This window comes from Botryllus schlosseri, chromosome 11 (genome assembly GCF_051294905.1).
Source record: "Botryllus schlosseri isolate E-star chromosome 11, Bs_hap1, whole genome shotgun sequence".
Lineage (NCBI taxonomy): Eukaryota > Metazoa > Chordata > Ascidiacea > Stolidobranchia > Styelidae > Botryllus > Botryllus schlosseri.
Window position 1 is genome coordinate 17329787 of NC_137246.1, and position 25594 is coordinate 17355380.

General features: G+C 40.6%; 1 protein-coding gene across 2 annotated transcripts; it reads right to left on the reverse strand.

The window, feature by feature from the left end:
- Positions 1-737: 737 nt before the first annotated feature.
- Positions 738-20201, reverse strand: LOC145449878 (vang-like protein 1). Of its 2 annotated transcripts, none has more exons than XM_080328318.1 (14): positions 19530-20201; positions 18980-19074; positions 17403-17479; positions 8678-8767; positions 7899-8054; positions 7728-7834; positions 7323-7431; positions 4668-4828; positions 3836-3978; positions 3577-3709; positions 2897-3008; positions 2634-2776; positions 1550-1649; positions 738-1485 (listed from the first exon to the last, which is right to left on the reverse strand). In XM_080328318.1, the coding sequence occupies exons 1-14, from the start codon at positions 19568-19570 to the stop codon at positions 1339-1341; spliced, it is 1614 nt and encodes a 537-aa protein (XP_080184444.1). In that variant the 5' UTR covers positions 19571-20201; the 3' UTR covers positions 738-1338. The 2 variants fall into 2 exon arrangements, with proteins under 2 accessions (XP_080184444.1, XP_080184445.1); XM_080328319.1 differs by having other exon boundaries at positions 19010-19074; positions 19530-20200.
- Between the last annotated feature and the right edge of the window lie 5393 nt (positions 20202-25594).

Genomic DNA, 25594 nt, shown 5'->3' on the forward strand with positions numbered 1-25594 from the left:
TGTGCACCCTTTACTGCTGACCTCATACTGTATGAGATGATATTAATTTTCAACGTTGAATTGTTTTGAACGCCGGTCCGCAAAAAGAAAAATTCATTTTGAAATCGGTTGCCGATACCTGACGTGTATCGATTGAAGATTAACCAAAGAGAATTTTTGGACGGAACAAGGCGACCAAGATCAAACGTGTAATTGCGTATGTGTATCCTTACTTCAATTTCCCAATTTATGAAACATGTAACCATGCAGATATACCATAATCCGATCGCGTTGAAATATGCATCTCAATTTTTTTTTGTTTTATACGCTCTTACTGTTATTATTTCAGAGTATTGCACAGTAGTATACTGTACAATTTGTACATACCTCTTGGTATTTCCAACATGTTAAAGTCACTATTTCAAGTCGTTTCGACTCCTTCCCCAATCCTTTGATTGTATGGTAGGCCTTATCTTATGGTGTTATGAATCGACAGTACACGAGGGCATATCCAGTTTATCCACGTCTTTCATTGTTCATGGGGTCAAATTGAGAACCCTGGTCAAGATGGGAACGTGACACATTCTACAACAGAAATGGGTAAAAGTGACATGTAGAACGTAGCGCTTCCGTCAGGAAGCGGCGAAGATGACTCCTCCTGGCAAGCCTTGCTCCCTCAGATCGAATAGAATATTTCGAAGAGCAATTTCATCACCTCCTGTGCTATACAACTAGTTAACTACCTTTAGGTCAACAAGTCATAAAAACAAATTTTATTGGGCAACAATTGCATTGCTATTACAAACAGTCATGAATGACTAGCATGAAATCCTACGCTGAATGCAGTACCAAGCAGCTGTAGACGTGAGCCGTTATATGCACTGCGACAGGTTACAGCTGTAGCGGGACCCGACCCAGCTGCAATGTTTTCAAATAGAATGATGAACAATTTGGCAGCAGCACATGCCTTTGCCAGCAAATTTATAAAGAATAGCAACCAAAATCATGAATATGAATTCGGGTACAGAGTAGCAAAGTGAAAACATTGACACAAAACAAAACGTTGCAATGCTTAGATAACATCACTATTTTGGTATAGTTTACGCAAAGAATGTTTCTGTGATCGAAGTATCAAAGTTTAAAATATATAACAAAAAGCAAATAGGAAAAAACCGTGGAGCATCAACACCGATTTACGATCCATCTCATATTGAGCGATTTCGCAAAAATGTCAAAAAGCAATCTCCATTTTGGCCAGTAATCTTGATGCATGCGCGCCACTCTAGACCAGCCAGACTGGCAGAAGCAGAAGTCATATCCTTCAAACTTTCATAGGCAAGTTCCAGTCTCTTTTCTGCCTCAAACCGAGGTCTCACTTTGAAGTGGGAGAACAAAGCGATGAGAATTTGGCTCGACGTAGTCTTCCTGAAGGCGTATCCGAGGAGACTTTCGGAAAGTGACAATAAGCGAGTAGCCTGGTTGACTGAGCTTGATCACGGTCTTGTCCTGCGGAATGGATGACGGTATTAGAAAAGAGCTTGCGCAGAAAATCATGATGCGATTTCAATACCCGGATCGTGTTAACCAGAGGCTCATCGCTCACTAGCTGCCAAGATGTGGAATCTCTTTCTTGTTGATCGTATGTGATTAAAGAGCCCGGGTGAACGTATCTGTATTAAAATATACCAAACAACGGTGAGTTTGCAATGTAACTTACAAGCATTGGCACTTTCACATATTCACACTTTTTGCCCCCTGGATAAGCCAAAATTTATTAATGTTCCCATGATGTGTACAAAAGATGGAAATTGAAAGACCACGACAATGTGTGATCTTATTACAATTCAAGTTCTCCCATCAGGGTTGTGAAACCAAGTCACACGGCTCCGAGTCACAAGTCAATCTCACTTTTTTAGTTTTGACTCGAGTCAAGTCGAGTCATTTTCAATTCGTCACCGAGTAAAGTCCGAGTCCAAGTCATCGAGCAGAGGTTCGAGTCCGAGTCCAAGACTGACTGCTCAGTTTCCAGATAAAGTCTTGTTAAACCCACCGTTATAACTCTGTTTGGTGATATCGAATGGTTTGCATTTATAATATACTAATTTTCTTCACTTTTAATAGTTTCTGGTCGCATTTTCAAGTACCAGTACCAATAGACAAACTCCCAATAGGGTAGTTGTATTTTACTACTCTTCGAAATTACAATGAAACGTCGCTCTTGGCCGTCCGAGTCTCGAGTCATATGACTTGGTTCGAATCATGCATAATGACTCGGGTCCAAGTCGAGTCAATGGACATATTGACTCGAGTCGATTCATTTCCGTATTTTGAGAAAAAGACTCGAGTCAAGTCGAGTCATCAGAAAATCGTGAATCGAGTCATGACTCGGATTACAACCCTGTAAGCCACTACCTACAATAATAATAATTAATGTTCCCATGATGTGCCCAAAGATGGAAGTTGAAAGACCATGACAATGTGTGATCTTATTACAATTCAAGTTTTATCATCCCACACTCCAATGCCCGATGAAAACTTCAGTTGATTAGCAAAATTTCTTGCTTTTGCGGCACACATGCGACAAGTTGAAATATCACCAAACTTCGGTCTGAAATTTCTCTAGGACTGGAGACCACAAAAACAATCAGTGATACCTTTCAAGGAAAGCTTTTGGTGTCATATCATGCTTGAGGCAAAACGCCAAATGCTTCAGGATATCCTCAATGTTGTAGTGCTGATGTTGTCTTGTGGTCCTCAAGTATTTCTGAAGAGCTCTCGCCAAAGCGGGGAATATAGCCTGTAAACGACCATCCCATTGTGACATGAAGACAATGAAATTAGGGCGATCAAAAACTTAAACACATGGATTATATTCGAAGGATGAACAAAAGCGACAATTGCTTTCCCTTGCCTATACCTGAGAGGCCTCTTCCGGATTCATGATGCCACTGGATAACTTGCTGTTCGCACTATCTTCTTCCTTGGCACGCCTAATGTGTGTGAAGGCGTCTTCCGTGGCGGCAATCAACCTGCAACAATACACATTGTTACAAAGGGTGAAACTGGCTGGACACAATGATTCAATTATAAGAATACAAGTCTGGTATAATTGTAATGATTTGAGTAACAAACTATATATCCTATGTTGAGAGTTATTTTGTTGAAGAAAAATATATTTCTGATACATTCTTCCAAGCGTTGTAGCCTTGCGATCCCGGTTATGAAAGTCATGGCAAAGAAACAACAAAACTATTTTGACGCGTAACTGCCATTATTCTTGTGTCTGCAAAAAGGATACATCTTTGATCTTTCCAGGTCAATATTACTGTTATGACATTGTAATAGGTAGTATTTGGATATATTCTTACAATCGAATTACCCTGATATTTGGATTTGCACAGCCCCAGTTTTAACCAAGTCATGGGACCACATCTAACAATCCCAAGATCCCGAAAGAGCGGTTTAGTTGCTTGATAAGGGGGGCGATGAGTCGAAAAAGGTTGGGAACTACTTGTTTAGACGAAGTCGCAAAATTTAACCGCCGAGAAGAGTCACAATCTTTTATGCGACAAGCTATGCAAGTAACAATATTCGAACCTTGCTCGTCGTTTCCTTATTCTCCTCTCGTATTCAGCCTCCTCGTAGTATCTCTCGTTATGACCAGCGTCCCTCCGTCTGGCCACAGCAGCAATCATCGCTCTGTTATTTGCTTGCACATCAGTCGAGGGACCTGATATAATACATTGCATAAAGTCTTCTGCTCTCTCACACTCGTAAAGCACAAATTTCAATATGATTCCTTGCATATGCGGCAATTGATTTCATCATGCCGCGACTTGAATACAGGAATTCTCACCGTCAACGTCGTACACTTTAAAATTCTGCGACGAAATCTGCTTCATCCTAGATGAGCGAGATGGAATGTGGAGAAGTGCAGGGTTGTATACCGGAAAGTCTCTGTAGTATTGCTCCAGTACATAGACAGCTGCTCTTTGGATGCTACAGACATAAGATCAATATATTAACCTAAATATCACATCTGCTTATGATCAATACAACGGTGAGATGTCTTCAAGCAGCTATCGACCATCCCTCTTGTGTTTTATATGAACAATTGAACATATCAGACACAAGAGACATTGCCTTATATTCTACCTAGCAGATCTGTGTAATATTCACTAGAATTTGCTTCATAGTATGCTGTGACCAACGATTTCTAATCACAATATAGTGGGATTCAAATCTTTCAGCACATAGACAAGACATTCCTAGGAGCCGGCTGCAACATTTAAACATTGTCTGGATGATTATCGATCATTCATCGAGATGTCTCAGCTGCATTAAAACACGGACAGAACAGAGGGTAATGTTCTAAGTTGAAAAATGTCATGTGTGTTGAAGAAATTCTCATAATTAATTAATGGAGAACTCCCAAGAGACAGGACACTACTATACTACACTCAGTTTTTCGTCTGTCAATAGCGGTATTACACCGCTAAGCCATTGCGAAGTCATTGCAATTGGTACATGAGAATAACAGGTAGAAGACAACTGCATTAACACAAAATTGTGGTTTGTCTTCTAGATATTTGTATTTGTGCAACTGGAAACACAAATCTACCAGATAATCCATGCAAGAATTTACTTTGTACAACAAATAGGATTGGATAATTTCCGGTTTCACATACCTGAGTTCACCGACATTGTAGAACTTTCTTTCACCATCCGTGGACCTGATAACTTCGACAATATATGTGGTTTGAAGCTGTCGCAATTCCAGTAAAATGACGGCAAGATAGTGGATGAAAAGCAGGCAGTTGGTCAGTGTTTCGGCATACCCAACAATATCCTACAAATATTTAGATGTAATGATATAGGTAAGACAGTTGTGGTAGGTGTGCATTATCAAGTGCCGTTAAGAAGTGGTAAATACAGATTAGCTAGTCATCTAAGGTGGCCATCTGAAAAGTGACAATATCTCATGAGGGATATTTGAACTTACATACATCAGATAAGACACAGACCAACGGGCAGAGCTAATATTTGAACAGATAATGTCGCTCTTTCTACGACTTAAAGGAATACTAGAGACACAATGCTAAACTATGTTGAATCATATATTCTACTCCCAAGTCTATACCCGAAACTACGCCTTGAAACCCCTTGAAAACTTCATGAGTAGGACATGGACATGTAGGCATTCATGAGTGCAAGAAATTCACAAAACCACATAACTGCTGCAGGCCTACTACAAATAAATAGTACTGCATTACGATGACTAGCATAAAAGATTTGTACCCCAATGTCAAGCATAAAAGTTTAGTGTGGAAGATATGAACAGATCAATAACTTTTAGAGGGTGTAAAATCAAAATTTTGGGCAAATGGACAAATGGAAATGAGGTATCAAGTCAGCATAACAGCATGTGCCCAGTACATGTGCAACGTGATGAAAGATATAATGGGCTTTAACGAATAAGGATTCTCCATTTATCATCTTTACAATAACCATGAATTATGCAGGACAATACATTGAACCTTATACATCGCTATATATCTCACCAGTCACCACATATCATGAATAGCCAAAAGTAAACAGTGTACAGTACAACACTGCAGTGTAGAGTGTACACCATGATATATATCTTGTAGTTTCACAGCTAAGAGACACTCTCTGTGAAGGCGGTAAATACCACTGTTAAGTGGTGACACATTTACAGAATCCAGCACTTTAAAAGGGAATTACATCACATTCATCAACACCACAAGAAACAATTTTGAAGTTGAGAATGGTGGGCAAACAGCCCAAGGGCAATTTTAGGAGACAATTTAAATTGATTATTGAAGGGGAATAGAACAGCCGAGCAGTAAGTGATCTTCCAACTGAGATACAGAAGAATGCATAGAACAGCTCTAATTGCAGTTCATAATCAAACACGGATCAAATGACCTGGTTTCAGTGTGCTTAATTGGACTGCATTTAGGCAATTGAGGAATTCGATGTTTTCTAAGAAGAGAGTACAGTAAACTGGATACACATCTAACATCCAGTCATTACAAAGATAGACAAAACATTGCAATTTAACATGAATTCAAACACTGCAACCTTAATCCATCCTTCCCTGGAGATTACTATTATATCATCACTATTACTTAGTATTATAATAGTCACATATGGCTACAAAGAACAATGGGGCATTAGAGGTAATTTTGAATTGTTAGTCTATAGGGAGAATAGACACATTATGACAGCCAACTTAGCCATAGTCATTCCTCAATCATATAATGACTGATGTCAATTTGAAGTAAATCCTAATGAACTGACAGTGAGTTAATAAATTATTTCTGGGCGAACATTGGTCTACAGCTCATGAAGTTTCGCATAGCTGACATGTGTTCAAGATAAATGAGTCTCAATACAACTGCTTGTCGGAGTAGAACCAATATTAAAAACGCATTTGAAAATTAATTAATGTACTAAGAAGTATGGACTGAAGTGCTCGAGCTGAAGGAGCCACGCTTCACATCAAGTACTTTGACGTGATTTCAAAATATGCTGCTACATATATCATTAACCAGAGCGTAGCATGTTACATCTAACGGGTCTCTTCCAATAAATAGTCACCAATTCGGTCTGTAGTGGTCTCCAATATGCAGTGGTCCCAGATAAACGTTAAAAACTTAAACTTAGATAAGGAATGACAGTAGTCAGCAGGCTAGTTCTCTTAACAAAGAACTCGCAATATATGCTGAATAAGTGAATCTGGATGAGACATAAATTGCTGTAACTTGTTAAGATCTCAATCACATATTTATCAACAAAATCATCAATGAATTGGCGTCACAAGAACGCAATAAAAGCTATCACCTATATTTACATAAAAATCCGAGTACGACCTTACCAAATGTGATGTCATACTGCTTCAGTGCTAATCACGGTGTCTACAGCACAATAGCGTTTATCACATTATGTGTGATTAAATTGAGATTTTCTAATGACATTATATGAATATCATTCCTACGTACATGAAGCTAACCGATGTGCAATGCTTACTATCACTTTTCAGTGAGCTTTATCAGAAATCGGGAACGTATTATAATGGAACAGTGTAGGAGAGAGCCTGTGTTTTGATATGGTTCAAATGCTTGAAACCCACCATAAAAATTCAATATTGACAGAAGATTGAGAGTTTGATGGGCTATATATAATAACAAGTGTCTATTGGGTAACTTTAATACGACAATGTCCTGAATATCACAGCAACATTTTGTCACATTGTACCAATATAGAAAAGCCATGTATCCCAAGACGAGAACTATAAATCGCGGATGTACTGAACTGACCTGATATTGAACACCACCGTTGTCCGCAATTGTTTTGTCCAAAATGCGAACTCCATAAAATAGCCAATACGTTACAGTTATGATGAGAACCAAGCCCATAACAAGCGCTCTGAAACGTAAAAATGTACAATTTAGCACGTCATTTTCTGTATGATTCACACACTCTGCACAGCACGCCATTTCCTAAGGAGAAAAGCATAGTAAGTCAGGTCCATCATCAACATTCCTACTATAATACCCTCATCACCCATACAATACAGAAGAAATACTGAATAAAAGTAGCCTACACTAAACAAGGCATTGAGATTGCAAAGACTGTCTTCCCTTCATCATATCTTACACACTAGTTGGGTTATGATCCGTTTCTCATGTCAGACAGCTAACCAAGTTTTTATCGGTACTCACCTGAATAAGAAAACTCTTGGCATGCTGGCTCTCGGCCTTCGAAAGAAAAGTGCCCATGACCCGACCAAAAGAATGAGTAATTTGAAGGACATACTGATTAAAACACCCTGCAACAAAAGCATTGAGATGCAATAAAAAATTGTACGGTAGAATATTCAAGAACTGGCTCACCTGACATGGCGTGTTGCATGACGAATCACTCGGGCCGACGGAATCGACCAAAACTGGTAGAACAACAAAAGCGATTGGACTAATAAACGAAAGAAATGCGAGGATCACGGTGGCGATGAATCCAAAGTCCCGGAAACCTATCGACGCTTCCAGATCCTGGTAGGAGGCAAGGAAAAACGCATTACTAAATTGAATCAGTCAGATCATCCCTTATTGTAACATCCATTTTCACCAATAATGTGTGACACATAGTCACCCCAGACAACGTGTGGCAAAATAACAACTGTATAAGTGACAGAATGATCGATTCTAACAGACATCTCTCCGCAGGATATAGATAAGGGCATCTCCTTCATTTTGACGATTTAAGGAAATTGAGTGCCAAACACTAGAACATAATTGACAGCATACGCGTGAAATTACAGAGAGCAACCTCAAATTAGAGGTGAAATGAGATAGCGCTATATTATAAACCACGAGATATCACATACGTTGGTAAAATAAATGCAGGAATGCGACAAACTCTGAAGGGTGGAATTTTGTTTCGATATATTAGTATATTGTCACAGAGAAAAAGTAAATTGATAACGAGTGCGTTAGTTCAACTGTTTAAGTATAACACATCTGCCTAGTTTTACTATAAGATCAACTACATTTGCGTCGTTCATAATTCTTACACTCATCAAAATCAAAAGTATTGACTACGGAAGGCGTACAACTTCCAAATGCAGTAGAGAGAGAACGCATCATGTCAATCGCCACCATCATCTAAAACAAACCTTTCGAAACTTTGCAAGTGACTCGTGACTGAGATTAGTGACGTCTGTCGTCCCCGATATGAAAGTGTTTGTTTCGCCCCAATTGTCGTCCTGAAAAACAAAATTTCGATTAGCACACAAAATTTCAACCACAAGCAAAGGCCGTATCAACGGGACAGCCCGGTTCAGGGACGGCGGTCTTGTAAGGTATATATAATTGCAAGTTATCACATTAAGGATCTTACCGCGGGCGAAATTATCATCACGGCATGACACAGAACGCCTTCAGGCGAAGAGAAGCGATATTTCACATCCCAGCAAGGCGCACTGCCGTTACAGGCATTATAAAATCATAACCAACGAAGTTACGCCGGCACGCGCGAATACTGCAATCAATCCCCGCATAGCGCATAACGCCGTACTACACATTTTTGGCGTGATGCCACAGTGTTGGGTGAATCTACACAGCTCAGGTCAGTAGCATGCTGTCATCGCGCGCCGCACGGCAACGTCGATGAAAGCAAGACGATCGAGCGATAGGCTTGTTTGAATCTGTGAGCTAACGCAACAACTAAACGCTGCGGATAATAGCGTACAGTGAAATTCATACTCGCTGAAGCGTGGTGTCTTTTCAACATGTCCAGATGTCAATGTCGAACGGTGTGAAAATATATGTGTAATACTCTTGGTTTATGCGCGAAGCGCAATGATGTTTACGCTGTGTCAATCACCAATTGAGTAAAATGCGCGCTGTCAGCCACGTAACGCACTAAATTCTCAACAAATCATGGCGGAACCTGCGCCTCTGCCCTCTATAGATTGCAAGGAATGCACGCCTTGTGATATCCTTCACATTCGCTAAGGAATTTCAACTTAATCTAGTACATTGCAAGGTATAAGTACCAAGCTAGCATGCGTTTTCGCTATCATTTCTGCGATGCATGTCCGAGATCAAATATGAATTTTGAAAAGGATCGCCTCTTTACCGCCGGCCGTAATTCACCAGCGCGCGTCAAAAGAGGCGTCGCGCTACCAGTTAACGACCGGCTCGAATTGAAAATCCGAAAGGTTCCATCAGCAAATATTTGCAAATCGTAATCAAACCGAATTCGGGAAGACCTGTTTACCATCACACGGTCGCCAAACCGACAGCGAAGATAACGCGGTATGTTATTCCACGCGTGCCGTTGTCGTTACTGTCTCAACACGGCCATGCCGGGAACATCACAGTTTATACCATACGGTTAACTCCGAAAATTAATTCGCATCGCACAAAAGAATATCTCCTGTGGTAAGGTTCAATACGGAGTCGCTCTCAACGTATGTAGAAGTTGTTAAGTGTCTCTGGAGTGCAGATTTTTCCCACTCTCCACAAACGCGCGTAATCACGGTTCATGCTAGAGGGCGTAACAATGGCACGGATATCGAAGTTGGAAATAGTCGTGAATTCGCGTCGATACACGTCTGGTTAGAATCAGCCGGTCTGGATTGCGCGTAATCGAAATACTCGGCCCGCGCACGAATTCCCAAGGACGTACATTCGTACAACAACGAATGTCGTTTCGCCCGGCTGATTGCTTGTAACGGAATCTCCGGGATAACGTGAACGCTACACCAACCCGACCCCCGGTTAGAACGCTACGCGATCGGTATTCCGCGCGATAATTGAATTTCACAAGGAATTCTAACCCTATTATACCGTAAACAACGCACGTAGTACCTACATATAAGGATACAGACTCGCTGAAAACCGCGATAGTATACTGTGCCGGTAGCATGACCGAGACAAACCCACTACTTTCAACTCATCAATATGCGCATAAATTAATCGCTAACGAAGTCCCCCTGTAGTTCAAGCTGGGTTAATACGATTATTATTCAACTATAAGTAGGATGATCAGACGGTGCGAATTTGGCTGCTTGGAATGGAGAAGTCGGTCGAACACTTGAAAAAGAGATTACGTCAAGCAGATATCAAGTACAAGTTAGTACTAACCAGTAACCACGCGTGATACATCCGGACATGAAACGCTCGGTGTGAGTCTATCACGTACAATTCATTTCCGACTAGATTACGTAGCGAGCGCTGCGACTTCAAGACGAGCCGATGAGAAACGTAGACATCCGTGACGGCTTTGAAACCTTCGCTTAAAATGATCCGTTCGGGGTGACAACAGATTCGAACGCGTTCGTTCTGACAAACGGTCGACATGTATTTGCAAGGACAACTTTCAGCCCGGGAGGAAACGGGCGAGGTATCGCCTTACCACAACATCTAACGCGCGGACGCATATTGCGGTTTTCGACGGGTTTAGCGGGGTTGCGCCCAGGATCGGATCAAAACAAAGTAGCCCCCAGCCGCACAGGGACATCGATTTCTCACCGAGACGCTTAAAGCCCTCTCGAGATCAATCAACCGCGACCGGCCATCTAAATCCCGGTCATCTCGAGCTGAGAAAACGCCGGGAATGCTAATGTTACGGCGCGGAAAGGCTAATCCGCGGGGTAAAGTGTGACAGTTATCAACATGCCGAGGATTGCTGTGCGCCGTTTTCACACGCGACACACGCGAAACCGTCTGGTAAACTACCGGAATTACAAAACGAGCAATTAGAGCTAGAGCTAGAATTAGTTCCGCAATTAACTAACCAACTCAACCAACTGGCTTCATTCATTCATTCATGTTCGGGTTCATTTCAATATGAACAAAGGGTTGTTCAAAAATAACCTTTTTTCCGGATTCCAGCCATTCACTGAATAAATTGTCATGTTACCCTAAAAAACGCTGCACAGCAAATTTGGTTCAATTCGAACAAGTATAAGCCGCCGCAGAGCCAATTTATACTTTCAATTCATTTGGACAAATTGAAAAAAAATCGAAATTTTTTGTAAACCCAATGAAATTGTTAAATTGTCTTCAAGAACGATGCAAAACAAATTTGAATCAATTCCAACTAGTAAAAGAGGAGTTATTTGAGTTTTTCGTTGATAATTTTCGGATTACCTCCTAGAATCATCAACAAAAAACTGAAATAACTCCGCTTCTACTAGTGGGAATCGAGTCAAATTTGTTTTGCATCGTTCTTGAAGACAACTCAACAATTTCACGTGGTTTATAGGAAAATTTGAATTTTTTCTTGTTATTTTTCCTAATAAATTACAATTTTTAATTGGCTCTGCGGCGGCTTATATACTGGTTCGAATGGAACCAAATTTGGTGTGCAGCGTTTTTAGGGTAACCTGCCATTTTAATCAGTGAATGGCTGGAATCCGAAAAAAATAGATATTTTTGAACAACCCTATGTATATACTATTTAACTGGATTCAACACTTGATGCGACTCGTTGATATTACTGGTTGCCCGACATATGAGCATGCGACACAATGGAAAACGACAGTTCAGCATGGAACACATCAGCATGCGTCACTTCAGCATGTGACTGTATAACCCTAAAACTTACCCTAACCCGAAACATAGCCTAACCTAACCTAACCTAGCCTAACCTAACCTAAAACCTAACCCTAACCCAACCATAAATCCAACCCTAACCTACCCCTAACCCGTAGTTTAACCCACATGCTCATGTGTCGCATGCCAAATTGTCGCATGCCGAAGTCTCGCATGCTGTAATGTCGCATGCTCATATGTCCACGGACCGATATTACTTTATCGTAATCGGATCTGCTTTTCACGCGAACATCAGTGCAACAATATTACTGAAGAATCAGACAGACAGAACTACCAGCATACAGGATGATCTGTGGTGATTCTGAGCTATACCATTGTATACCGATGGTTGCAAGAACAGCACACAACAGAACAACCGTACCACGACGGGGCACGTAATTCATTTATAAATGTGCAACTAGAACTATTAAAGAACAGTACGGGATAGAGAAGTTATTTCACGACGAAAAAGACATGCGAAATTCACACACCGTAGAGGCGTAAACCGGTAAAGATTTCCAGAAAAGAAATTGTTCCGGACGTGCCCGAACACAACGATTTATGCAGTTTGCGTTCAGTCTAATCAAGATCTGCCTTAACCGCGTCACGCTGGCGTGGAATAAGACGAAACGGACAGGTGTTAACAGCTAGGTAAAACAAATGTTGTCCGCCTATTGTCCGCTAACGTAGGAGACGGGCGACATTAAACATCGCTCGTTTGCTTATAGGCGTACCCGGAATCGTAATTTGGAAGTGTTAAAAACAAGTTTTCGCAATGGCAAGATTGCGTGAATTTATCGCTGTTACGGATCGAATGCTAACTATCGTTGGCGTCAGCGGCACAAATAGTGAAGACTCCGTGCTTGGACAATTTCACGATTCGCGGTAACAAGCGAGAAAATACGTCCACTGTGACAATTTTCTTTCCCTCTCAGATCTCTTATCGGAGATGAGCGAATAATATGAACGCAACATTAATTTCACATTATGTTCGCGTATCGAAAGGGGTCCAGACAGCCGACGGCACACTCCAGACGGGACAAATACGCCAGCGACAATGGAAGTGCTCGACTGCTCAGATGGGTGCTGTTTTCGGAGTCAATATTGTATCGCTATAATGTATTTATATTATTGTTTTGTTTTAGCAGTCAACTGTATTTGTATTTATTATATTGTATGTATATTTATACATCAAATGTAATGACGTCGCCGTACCGAAGCATGTCGGTTTTCAAAATACCAAATCGCGAATTTTGCTGTTTTCGGCGAAATGATACTGCATAATATTACAAGCGTCATGGCGCCATTGACACGGCGGTTTTCAAAATACAAAATTTCGGATTTTAAACTTTGTGGGTCTCACTCGACGGTAGGGTTGGACACAATGATTCGAGTACTCGAATCTGAATCGAGAATTAATTTTAATGATTCGAGTCGAGTAGGAAAAGACGATTTTTTTCGAGTACTGAAATTATACGCTCCTCGCAACTGAATGTTAATTTACTAACGAGAATTATAGTTTGATACTATTTTCCACTGAGGAAGCCTTGAAACCTCGATTGGCCGTGTCATCCCACAACATTGTCAAGAAGTGCAATGAGATCGGTATGGTATCTTTAATGTGGCAGATAACAGGCATTATGTTATTTGTGGTGTTATAAAAGGTACATATTTGAACTTTGATATAGTACATTCTGTTGTGACGTCATAATGAGTGATACTCGAATACTGGACTCTAAGCGTAATACGTGATTCAGAATCGAATCACCCACGAACTCGAATTTGCCCAGCCCTACTAGACGGTGACTTTGTTTTCCAGGATATCCAGAAACTTGTACCTTACACCGTATCGGCCATTATTGCAGTCATTCGGAATAGATTGTTATTGAAATTAACATCGGTGAATAGCAGATAATGTACAGAATGCCAACAAGTCATACGGACACCAACAAATAGCGTGCGTTCTCACCGTAGCGCTATCTTATCGGCGACGTGTCGTGAGGAAGCCCCGCTAAAACGCGATGGTGCTAATTGCGCATTTCTATTCCTCGCAGAGCGTATTTACAGGCCGTTTCGAGTACCGGTAATTGACCTCTTACAAGACAAAAGATGACACAAAAGTAAAGTAATAAAATCGCGATGTGTGCATATCCACTGCCAACGAACGAATGTGAGCATCGGTACACAACCAAGTTGTATATCAGCATCCTTGCTAATCGCCGACAGTAAAACACAACGCGTTTTTTGAAAGTATCACGACAACGCAACGGGATAGTCACCCGAGCATTCCGCGCGGGATAAATCACGATATTTCAGGTGTCAAAGCTATCAGACACAAGAGATAATTGGACAGGACAATTTCGCGGCGAATCGGGCATTGTTTCCAGTAAATAAACTCACGACTGATTGAAAACCTTGTCCGAATTGAAAAGGGCGGCGCGCTCTCTACACTTCCACGCCCGGCTCCTTCAAATGTAACGCGATAGTTATAACTATAACGGTGATTTAACACATTTGTCAAACTATACAAGAGTACGTGTAGTGCGAATCTTTATGTACACAAGCGATTTACAACCGGCCAGTACCCGATTGGAAACGTAACGTATCTTCACGAACGGCGGTAAACCGACTACAGAACTAGTTCCACTGACCGAGCTTCATCAAAGTGAGTCGATCGCGCAGAGTTTTGTAAATATAATGGCAGAAGGTTCTCGGTTAACGAAATAGCCTAGCCCGTTAGGAATCGATAACGCAACAAAAGAAAACGAGCCTGGCTCATTCGAGCGAAGCAAGATCCACTACACCGACCGACAGGGAAACGGCCGATTCCACCCATTGAAGCCACTCGCATTATTTCAAGTCATCGCCATGACAATATAAAATTTCGGACATTGTCTACCGCCGAAAAGCAATGGCTAAACAACGAATGACTCACCGCTGCATCGAAAAGCAGTGAATTCTCTCTCGCCGCCTAAATCACGTCAGGCATGTGCAACACATTCCAAGGTCTCGTATCTGTTCACTGTGTTCAGTTTTTGATATGCGGCAGATAAGCTATTGTAGCGTTGGGACGAACGGTTGCAGTGACTTCATGTTACTTTCTCTTTACTATTTCAAAAGCTTGTGGGCTCAAAGTTCCACTACAATAATATCTAGGAAACATCCTTCTCCGGCAGGGGAACATAATCCCAATTCAACAATTCTCATTAGCGGATTATATCAAACTATGGAAGCTTACTTCATACAACAATGAGAAATGTAGGGCACTTCCCCATAGAAGACACGGGCACAGTCATATCTCACGTTTAATGTCACCGCAGGAAATGCGGTGGGTGATTCAGATAAATCGCGAACCCGCTGCGGTGATTAACCAGCACGCGGGACATCGAAGACCCTGGTATAAACTCACTAAAAATAATCAACCCCGCACCGCGAATCGACTAAGCGGTCATTATACTGAACTGGAATGAATGAATATAGTTCTTGGCGGGACACGAATATTGTAAAGAATACAAAATATATCGACAGATTTCCATCTCGGTCTTGACGGGAAAGTTCCGCCACTACCTTCATTCACGGCGGGCGCGTCTAATTTATAAAGGTCTTACGGTTCCAGCGCCGCGTGAATACTGCAACTCTTTTGTGAACGAAGGCGATCAGCCGTTGGTTCGTTACAGAATCGCGAGTGGAAGCTAAAATAGCGGCCGAAAGATTATTGGACAAGGCATTTCGTATGTGTGTCGCAGGAAAACCAACGTCGACGCACAAGCCCCACCTGGTCCATCCCCTCGAAATTTAATAAGCTAACTTTTAATGACAAAAGAAACCATTATTTTACATCGCCAACGCGATGAGTCATAATTGAGATATGAACTGTAACATACGCCAACGCTTGGGAGAGCACTTTCAATTATATTGCAACGGTGAATGGCTTGGTTCTTGTGTGCAATCAAACATCGTAAAATGCGCGACAGCAACAAATCATGAAATATATTCCGTTCGAAACTCAGTAGGCAGTAGGCAAAGAGCCATTTCTAGCATCATGTGAATAACTATGAAATGGGTTCCTGAAAATGCAGCGGTACCGAAGTGGCCAAATCGCTTTCTCAAGAATATACCAGAGACAACGACAGACAAGCCTCGGCAAAGTGACAATGGAAGCTACCCATCCGTCTCTCTCTATTGACGTTAAAACTATATCCAGTTTGCACAACTTTAGTCGGTTAAGCTCTCGAGGTATTCACCCACGAAAATTCCCATAAGCCGACGCACATATAAGTGTGAGATGCACGAGCTACGACGATCGTTAATACAAACAACATCATTGTTACGTCGACTATGTAATTTTTCGCGTAGGTCAAGGTCGCGCATGCAAGTAATCCAAGCGAACACTAGGACGAGTTAAACTCCCGTTATGACTTCCGCGGAATTCGTGAAGTCCGAGGTTAACGCAATGATACAACGAGCATCTACACTCTACAGCCGCCGGAAAGGCGCGTACTTTCAGTAATGCTTCAACCGCAACGTTCCGATTTTGCTCGGAATGCCACGAAATGAATGCTGCGATATACCAGAGACAAATCGTGGTACATCAAGAAGTAGGCTGCCTGTTCCTTCACTCGCGAGCGTGATAAGACGCCATGTACCAATTTCACGACGTATTTACTTATCGCTTGTATGATCAAAGGAAATCTGCTGCTTCTGTGGCCGAGTAACTCTATAGAGTTTTTCGATATACGAAGCCGATAATCCACACACCACTTCATGCCGCCGGTAGAATTTCTTAACATGTCGTGTAACGCAAATCTAAACTAATGGTAAGCCAATGCATCACCTGATATCGAGGCAGTTTACCCCCGAATTGACATATTCTCAGGCCAAACTCCACTACAACGGAATTGCATAAAGCAAACTTGAACATGTCTTGTGCAAAGTACAATATCTTTCAGTGACCTTCATATGAATGTTAGACACTATCTGTATTATTATAACCAGACACCCAGTGTTGCAAAATCAACAGTAATAGCGGGTGATGCTAGAATTTATACAAGCCTATAAGGAAATCCGACCAGGGATAAATTAGGAAATTGCTAACACCTAATCAATATGTCCTACTCTGAATTGTTTCACAGCCAGTTGAGCAGTACATTCGTTGATTCATAATTATAGATTATAGAAAAATGTAAATTGGATGAGGTGCGCAGTACAATGAAGGAAGACCACCCATATCCGGCACCGTGTTCGAACATATACCACAGAATTGAATCAAATATATCACAAAATGAATAAAATAATTACCTGCATGTCGATGCGCACATCTTCATCTCTATTATTCTCTCCAAGTGGTGGCGTGCGAATTGTTACGGTCTTTTCTCCTGTATATTCAACATGTAATCCAGAAGGTTATCTTGAAAGTTATATTACCTTAATTACAGAAAATTATGCAGTCTAAACTCTGTGATTGAATCATTCCTCTACTGATTTATTATCGCGGAGTATGCGCCAGGATCAAGGGACGGCAACATCTAGAGATGGCTGCCCAAAAGACGGATAGCCGGTTTAGTATTTTGATCAACACAATCATAATAGCATTTTCATGGGATTACAGTTTGATCAAACAGTGCCATAATTTATCAGTCAGACAAGTTGTGATAAATCAATAATTGTACAATGAACTGTATACAGAGAAAATATGATTCAGACAATATGCGAATACAGAAAGGTTGATGTGCGTACAAAGCAAACTGACAAATTGGCATTGTTGCTTTGATGGTAGCAGGCAGTGCAATAAAATATTACATAAAAGAACAAAAATATCGTACAATTTTAAAGATTACTTAGAAGGAAGTAATTAGCGCAGTATCAGACAACAGCGTCATTGGTTTGGCATGCAAAGCTGAGTGTTAAGCAAGACTAGTAAAATTGACTCTGTAGGCTAGTAATTAACCTGATGGAATTCTGGTACGAGTCGTTAGTTTTGTCAACATCTTGGTATTACATTCAAAAAGCATTCAGTGGTCAGATTTCAGCAAGAAAAACATTTATGATGAAATTTAAAGTGGACTTTTAAAAACAGATTCAACATCAAGAAGAATGCAAGCCATTATTATAGGATGGGGTAGTACAAAGGTCTATCACCATGATAGCTGTGACAAATTCAAAGACAAGACTCCTTAGACCTTAGTATAGTGAATAGATAACAAACTACCGCGATCACTGAGCAGATAGTCACACAAATAAGCCCCATTAGATGTTCCTATTGATAGCAATACATTGGGTAAATGGGTATAGCTGACATGATATTATACAATGACTCTGGTGACATTGCATAATCAATCAACAAAATGAAATATTGTTAATTATCTGATCAAGCCAAAAAGAGTTCAAGTGTGATAATTTTAGAATTTCGAGCTACCAAGGACAGAGTTTATTCGCAGGTCGGGCATGATAGTGGGAAATTGGATGTCAGAACTATATAGAAATGATAATCAACGACTATTACCCTGCACTGGGCCTGGGATCACTTGGTTATCATAGGCCCAGCTCTGCAATTGAAAAGTCTTGGTTTCACCTATCATGTAGGCCTACTTCATGAATAGTTTAATATAACACCACATCTAGCATCTACCATTCTAAATCGTGTATAACATTGCAAAAAGAATTTCAGATCATCACATCGTTGTTAGTTATGTTAACAGCTACATCATCATCTGTTAACATTGTTGTACTACAGTCCTGCAGTCCTATAACCAAGTGCTCGCAGACAGAATTACTCTGAAATAAGTCGGGTAAATTTGTGCAAATGACGAATATAATTATTGCCATGCTTTCAAGTCATTTGCCATGTCAGTTTCCACCTCTGTGAGCACACAAACCTCCGCCGTCTTCCGCTTCGTGAGCACTACCTTGACTTTTGTGTCGTCTGCTTCGACCATGAGACGATCTGTGCTTTCTAGGTTTTCTGTCAGACCTGTACGTTTAACAATAATGTTCAAATATTTTTAAAAAATCGTGGTCAAACGAAAGATGGATTTTAGGAAGTGTTTACTAGACTATAATAATATAGGAAATTTCTCTTAAGTGATACATCCTAAACAGCACGATATTATTTGTGACATGCAAACAAGATCCCAACTGCCAAACGGAATCAATCACTAGGAGAACTGACAATAATATAAGCTACACATTTCTTATCCCCCCCCCCCAAAAAAAAAAAATAATCATTTGAACACCAGGATGTCGTATGGACTGTAACATGTCACTGAAAACACAGCACATGTCTATTATTTAGGAAAATAATCTCTTATTTGGCTAGTATGATGACGTGTATTTGGTATGAAATCAGATGAGATTGTTTTTTGATGCCTAGGCTATAGGTTGTATAACAAGGGAGAAGTAGACTAAACTCCAAATCTGTTATTTTACCTGTTCGTAAACTCGGAATACGTGGACTCATTATCAGTCATTCTATCCTTTTGTGTTATAAAATCCCAACATAAATCCGTGAAGTCCAGCAGCTCCCACCAGTGAGTAATATAGGCTTACCTTACAACTGGGAACCTGGAAACGAGTTTGATTGAAAATAACGATAGTCGACATGCAGGAAGATGCACAGCAGATAGGCTTATGAGTCCAATATTATGCACTTTGAGGATGTTTAAAATAATAATGAAATATGACAGCTCGTCTCTACTTTTGTATAACGCATGTGTACCGTAGGCCTATGGCTCTTCGTAGAGAACGAAAGTGGCGAGTCGAGGAACCCGAATTGACGTTCTGAAATGCTACCACTGAATTACCAAACAAAAGTCACCGCAATCATCTGCGAACGAAGGTAATAAAATTGCTTGAAAAGTCCCCTCATGGTGTAGCATCGTACGACAGGCGCCATGAGTTTCGAATAATCCTAACCCCACCACACAGCTTCTAGGTTCTCAATTGCCTGTTGTTCTCCGTATAGACCTGCATGTCGAATCACTATTCACAATACAGTTTTTGCGCTGTCCTGCGCTAAATCTGTTCATGCACGATATCCGTAGTTATAGTCTAATCAGATCACACCAAAAATGATGGAATTGCATATATCTTTGAAACTACGATCATTAAACGCTGGGTGCGCTTCACTCACTGATTGATAAAAGCCTTCACGGACAAACGTAAGGAACGAACCAGGTGCGCTCAGCAATGTGCCATTAGCGTACTGACTGATTGCCCAGGGGGCATTCATAAAAAAAGTTAATGTGATTTTATCCAGTGCACCGGCGGCACCTAGTGCACGAGTTGTCAGAATCCCGAAAGCGCTGGCGTGCAATTCTATCGATAACACTGGTCAACACATATTTTGAGGCGGTAAGAGTGGTTTTGGGGGTTCTGAAGGGCACTGATTCCGAATATGACCTTAGTTTTTTCAAATTGGCTCTTGTTGTGGAGATAACCCATGGGGCTGTTTTGACCAAAATCTCCCATTTTCGCGGTAATGACTAGATATAAAATCGGCTTATAGTGGTATAGTGGTAAATTGCTATGTTGTAAATTGCTACGTTGTAAATTGCTATGGTGGTACTATAAAGTTTAGAAATTCAATCTACTTGTTATTTTTACACACAGAAGACTATATTAAAACAAAATACAGCAACCGCACTATATTTTGGGGTATTAGATTTATCTTACAGACTTTCACGGATATCATGTACATTGTACAGTACATAAATAAACTCCAGTCATGTATAGAAGCATAGCAATTTACAACGTCGCTACGTTGTAAATTGCTATGATAGAAGTATTTACCTAGCTAGATACTCAAATAACGTGGAATTAATTCAATCAGTTTTACGTCAACCACCTATTGTAAATTTGAAATAATCATTTGTAATACAATATTATTGATATATTTTAAATCGAAATTGGTTTTTGTACGATTTTCGCCTGCAAGCTATTTAGTGCAGTTTCTCGAAAGGTTCCGGCAACGGTCTGAGATAATATGATCTATGGTTCATCTCATCTGCCCTGGTATCTTTCTATTGTTGTTCTGATGTCTTGTTAGAACCTCTCCCCTTGCTAATCAACATGATGATCGGGAAATATATCAAGATGACTGAACAGGAAGTGAACTTTTATGCTCATGTTTGTTCCAAGTGTTCGATATGCAGATACGAATTTTCGGACCAACTGTTTGTAGTTGGGTGCTTTGTGATCAGCTAAAAAGTTTTATTTACTACATCTTAGGAGAAATTACATGCTGTGAACTCCTCCTAATGTGAAATTGGATTCTTTCATCGGTATTCGAATATACCAGATACGAGATTTAAGCTTCTCGTTTTATAGGGTTACTAGGTATACCCACTTCGTTGACTCGGTGGAAAATTATCCATTTACCAGTCAAAAGAAATGAGACACATATAAGTAGGCTATTGTAGTTAAGCCTTTCAAGGACAAATTTTATAGTTTATACTCCTCTTAAATCTTGGTAGAATGACCAATTGATACAGGAGAAGATGAATTTCCGTTTTGGAAAAGTACAATTTTTAGGCTTGACAAACTGCATTTTTGACAAACAAATATTTCGCATCATGCCATGTTAATATTGATAAAATGAATGAGAATGACATGAGTGTTCTTCATAGTCAATTAGCCATCTATGCGCACTGCGCAGCATAAAATTAGAAAAAAACTACGATTTTCTTCCAGCCAAGTGGAATATTTAAGGGTAAATACAGTAATTTTGGGCTTTTTTAGGGGTATAAATATCTTCTGACAGAGAGCCCTGACAAAAGTAATGTGATATTCGTAATTAGCAACCTCAAAAACCCCAGAAACGGCTCTCAGATGTTCTGCCTAAAAAAAATTTTCATTTTGTTGGCCAGTGTAATCAATAATAATCAATAATCGAGAATCGTTGAGTTATATTTTCATCTGAATAAGACACACACAATGTGCAATGCGATAAGACACGATGCATTGTAATGAACAGATATGAGGATGCCGAACGATGCGCAGTTGCGGTCTTTTAGACTGACATACACCTTGGCCTAGAGTACTCTCTGTCACAGTTCTTTTAGGTAGATGTCGATCTTTTTGAAACCGCGGCACTTTCTAATATATTTCCATTCCTTGTGAGTACTTTTTTTCTCCGGGTTTTTGCTGGGCTTTTAAGGCTATGGCTCTACGACTATCTAAAATTCATTCTTTCAATATTCAATACTCGGCCGATTATATTTTCATCGGCCCAAGTCATGCACACAATGCGACATATACAGGACACACAAGGCGATGTAATGAACAGATACGATACCGAACGACTATTTGCGGTCTCTTTAGACTGGCATCCACCTCGGTCTACTGCCCGATGTCACAGTCTTCTTCGATATCAATCTTTCTTCGTCGCTATTTCTTGCTCTTTTACTGTTCTTTCTTTCTTCATCGGTTCTTCTTACTGTTTTTTGTCGCCGTGGGAACAGTGAAATTGGGGACGAGGAGCCCAGAATAACCTCCGACGGCCATCTGCATAGATGGCCTTGACCGCGTCGAGAAGTGCAACAGCGAAGACTGAAGAAATGCTTCGCAAAAAGATCGCAAGACTCGTCATCTCGGTATCACAGAGATCGCTGGACTCTGATGGACTGGAATGGTACTTTCGGTGAAAAAGCATGGTTCGAATCAATATCAGTTTATTAATAATTTCATCATTTAAAATATCATAATACTGCGATACTATGAAAATATTGGATGGTGTTGAAGCAACTTTGATCGAGTAGTTCGGTTCGGTTTATTACCAATTTTATCAGTTTAATACACCACAAAAGCGATACAATTTGGAGTATAGTCTTTTAGATCAGACACCCATCCTCTGCCTAGTTGATGTAAAGACGAAACATGCACACTGAATGAAAAGTAAAAGACGATGATATAAAAAAGCAAGCGACAAAAATCGGGGTCTCGTGTCACAGGAGGCGAGATCGATAGGTCAGTTCGTGGTCCGGTAATCGTTGGCGGACTATACTTGTGGTGACTTGTGGACTTGTGGTGAGCACAACTATAATAAATAAACAAAGAATCGGTCACCGTAGATACTATTTTATTCGAATCCAAATTTTCGACGACAATGACTCCGCTTCCACGGGTTGGAATTGAACCACATTTGGTGAGCATCGTTTCTATAGACAGCCCAACACTTACATGGGGTGAACAGAAAATTTTCAAATTTTTTATCATTTATTTTTATATAATAAATAGAAACTTTCTTCTCCTGTAGCAAAGCGGTCACTGGCTGGAATTGAACCAAATTTTGTGTGTAGGCTTAAATTAGGTAATCGAACAATTTTATCGAGTAGATTTGAGAAAAAAAGTCATTTTTGAAGAGCCCTACTATACATATTCGAGCAAACTTTTGTAACAAAGCAGCAAGTCATCGTCGACGTGCATGTTCGTCTAGTGTAGGATTTTTTATGTTGCCGGCGCCATGCATAGAGTCACCCGCAGTTGGATTGCAATAACTTTCAACCAAAGATGTTATTATGAAGTGAAAATTGTAATACATGAAAAAGGTTCACAGTACAGAACCTATCAAGGTTCGTTTGTGAACCTGAACCTCTAAATTCCCGAGGTTCACACACTGAACGCGAACATGAAGCTCACGTTCACACCATCCCTAATGAGGAGTACATTATGTGTTAGTTTTGCAGTTGCTCGCGATTGCAGCTTTACTGGCAGACCCCCAACAGAGGATGCATGGCATATTCTAACTTCGATTGGATTAAAGATTTAAAGAGTATTAGAAGAAGCCAGGCTGGCATGCAGCGTCTAAGGCCGTAGAAGAGACCACAATTCGGTGATAACTTAGTGTCGAGGGACTGAATATGACTCTTCCAGGACATGTCCGAGTCCAGTAGGACTACAAGGTATTTGGCATTTGGAAATGGGCTGACCAGCGATGTTAACGGTTAGTTTTTTTTTAAATTTATTGTCAACAATTGGGATTTCTTTGAAATCATACACCTATCTGGGCCTATAGGCGATGAAAAGAATAGGCATACACAATGCACACTGAATGAAAAGTAAAGTAAGACAGTATAAAAAGACAAGCGATCAAATGAGGTGGCATGTTACGTAAAGCGAAGATCGATATGTTAGGTCGAGGCTCGGAAAATTTGCGGACTGACTAGTATAAGGTTACCATATTTTGGAAATCTGAAAAGAGGACACTTTTTCAGAATTTTCAGACTTGCAAAACCGGAGGAAAATCCTGAAAATGGTAAAGGTCAAATTTCTCGCTTAGTGCCCTAAATACAGTTTTTTCTTCACATTATCAGATGGTTGACTAAAAAACCTCCCGGCTCAGCGCCCGAAATACCCGCCGCAGCTTTTTACTTCGGTGCTGATTTACGTCATCTCTTTGAATTTGGCCATAAATTTGAACAAAATTCTCAAAAAAGAGGACAAAATCTCAAAAAATAGGACATTTGGGCGTCCTCCGAGGACACTTTCAAGAAAAGAGGACAACTTAAAAGAGGACGTATGGTAACCCTAGACATAGTATACGGTGGCTTTCACATGAAAATGGATTTTGACTCCGGACTGAAAAAGTCGTTGAATTTTTCGGGGCAGTGACCGCAAAGTCCGCAATGATACTGATACATAAACTTGGCAATTTTTAGTTTTCATCCTTTCGAGGGTTTGTCATGCAGGCTATTGTGGGCCGCGTCCCCGTCCACGCATGCATTTTGGGCGTTTATTCAAGAGTGAGGACATCTAAGTTTGCAATACGAGATGCATATTATTAAGTCAGGAGGCAAGTGTCGTCAACGAACATATGCGGTAGCCTATACCACAGGTCACAGCAGGCGGGTAGAGGACAAGGTGCTGGGGATTGAAACGATTTGTTGGCAGTCAGTGGAGGTAATAACTTTTCATGAACTCTAGTTTTGGGCCCCGGAACCCCTAGCGGCGTAGCGTGCTAATTTAAAAAAAGAGAATATTTGATTAGCGCAGTCAAACGCCGCGCTATACCCAGGGATATCTAGTCTAGATATCCCTGGCTATAGCCTACCTCAAAATACGACTCTCCAAAATTATCATAGTACTGCTCAGCGGGTATGGACTAGTATGTGTAGCCTATATGTAGACTAGTCTTTGGTGTTTGTTGCGGGAAGCGGAAGCCAAATTAACGAGGACAGATGAATAGAAAGAAAGCGAAAGACAGACAGACAAAGTCAAGAGAAAAGCGCACACGTGGGATGATAACACGTAATGAAAGCAGACACCGAAAAGCGCTCAACGTACAATGCATAAATAGTGGGTAGGCCTACTGGACTCATCATTTCAGCTAAAGATCAATATTATAGGTGCGTCAATTAAGGCGGTTTACTACCACTTCGACGAAATTATGCTCAATTTTATTTTAGTGAGTTATTTACATGCTCGAGAGACACTCCAACTCCAAGTTCAGGGTAGTCAGAAGAAGGGTAAAAGTTGCGGGAGGAGTGAATTTTTTT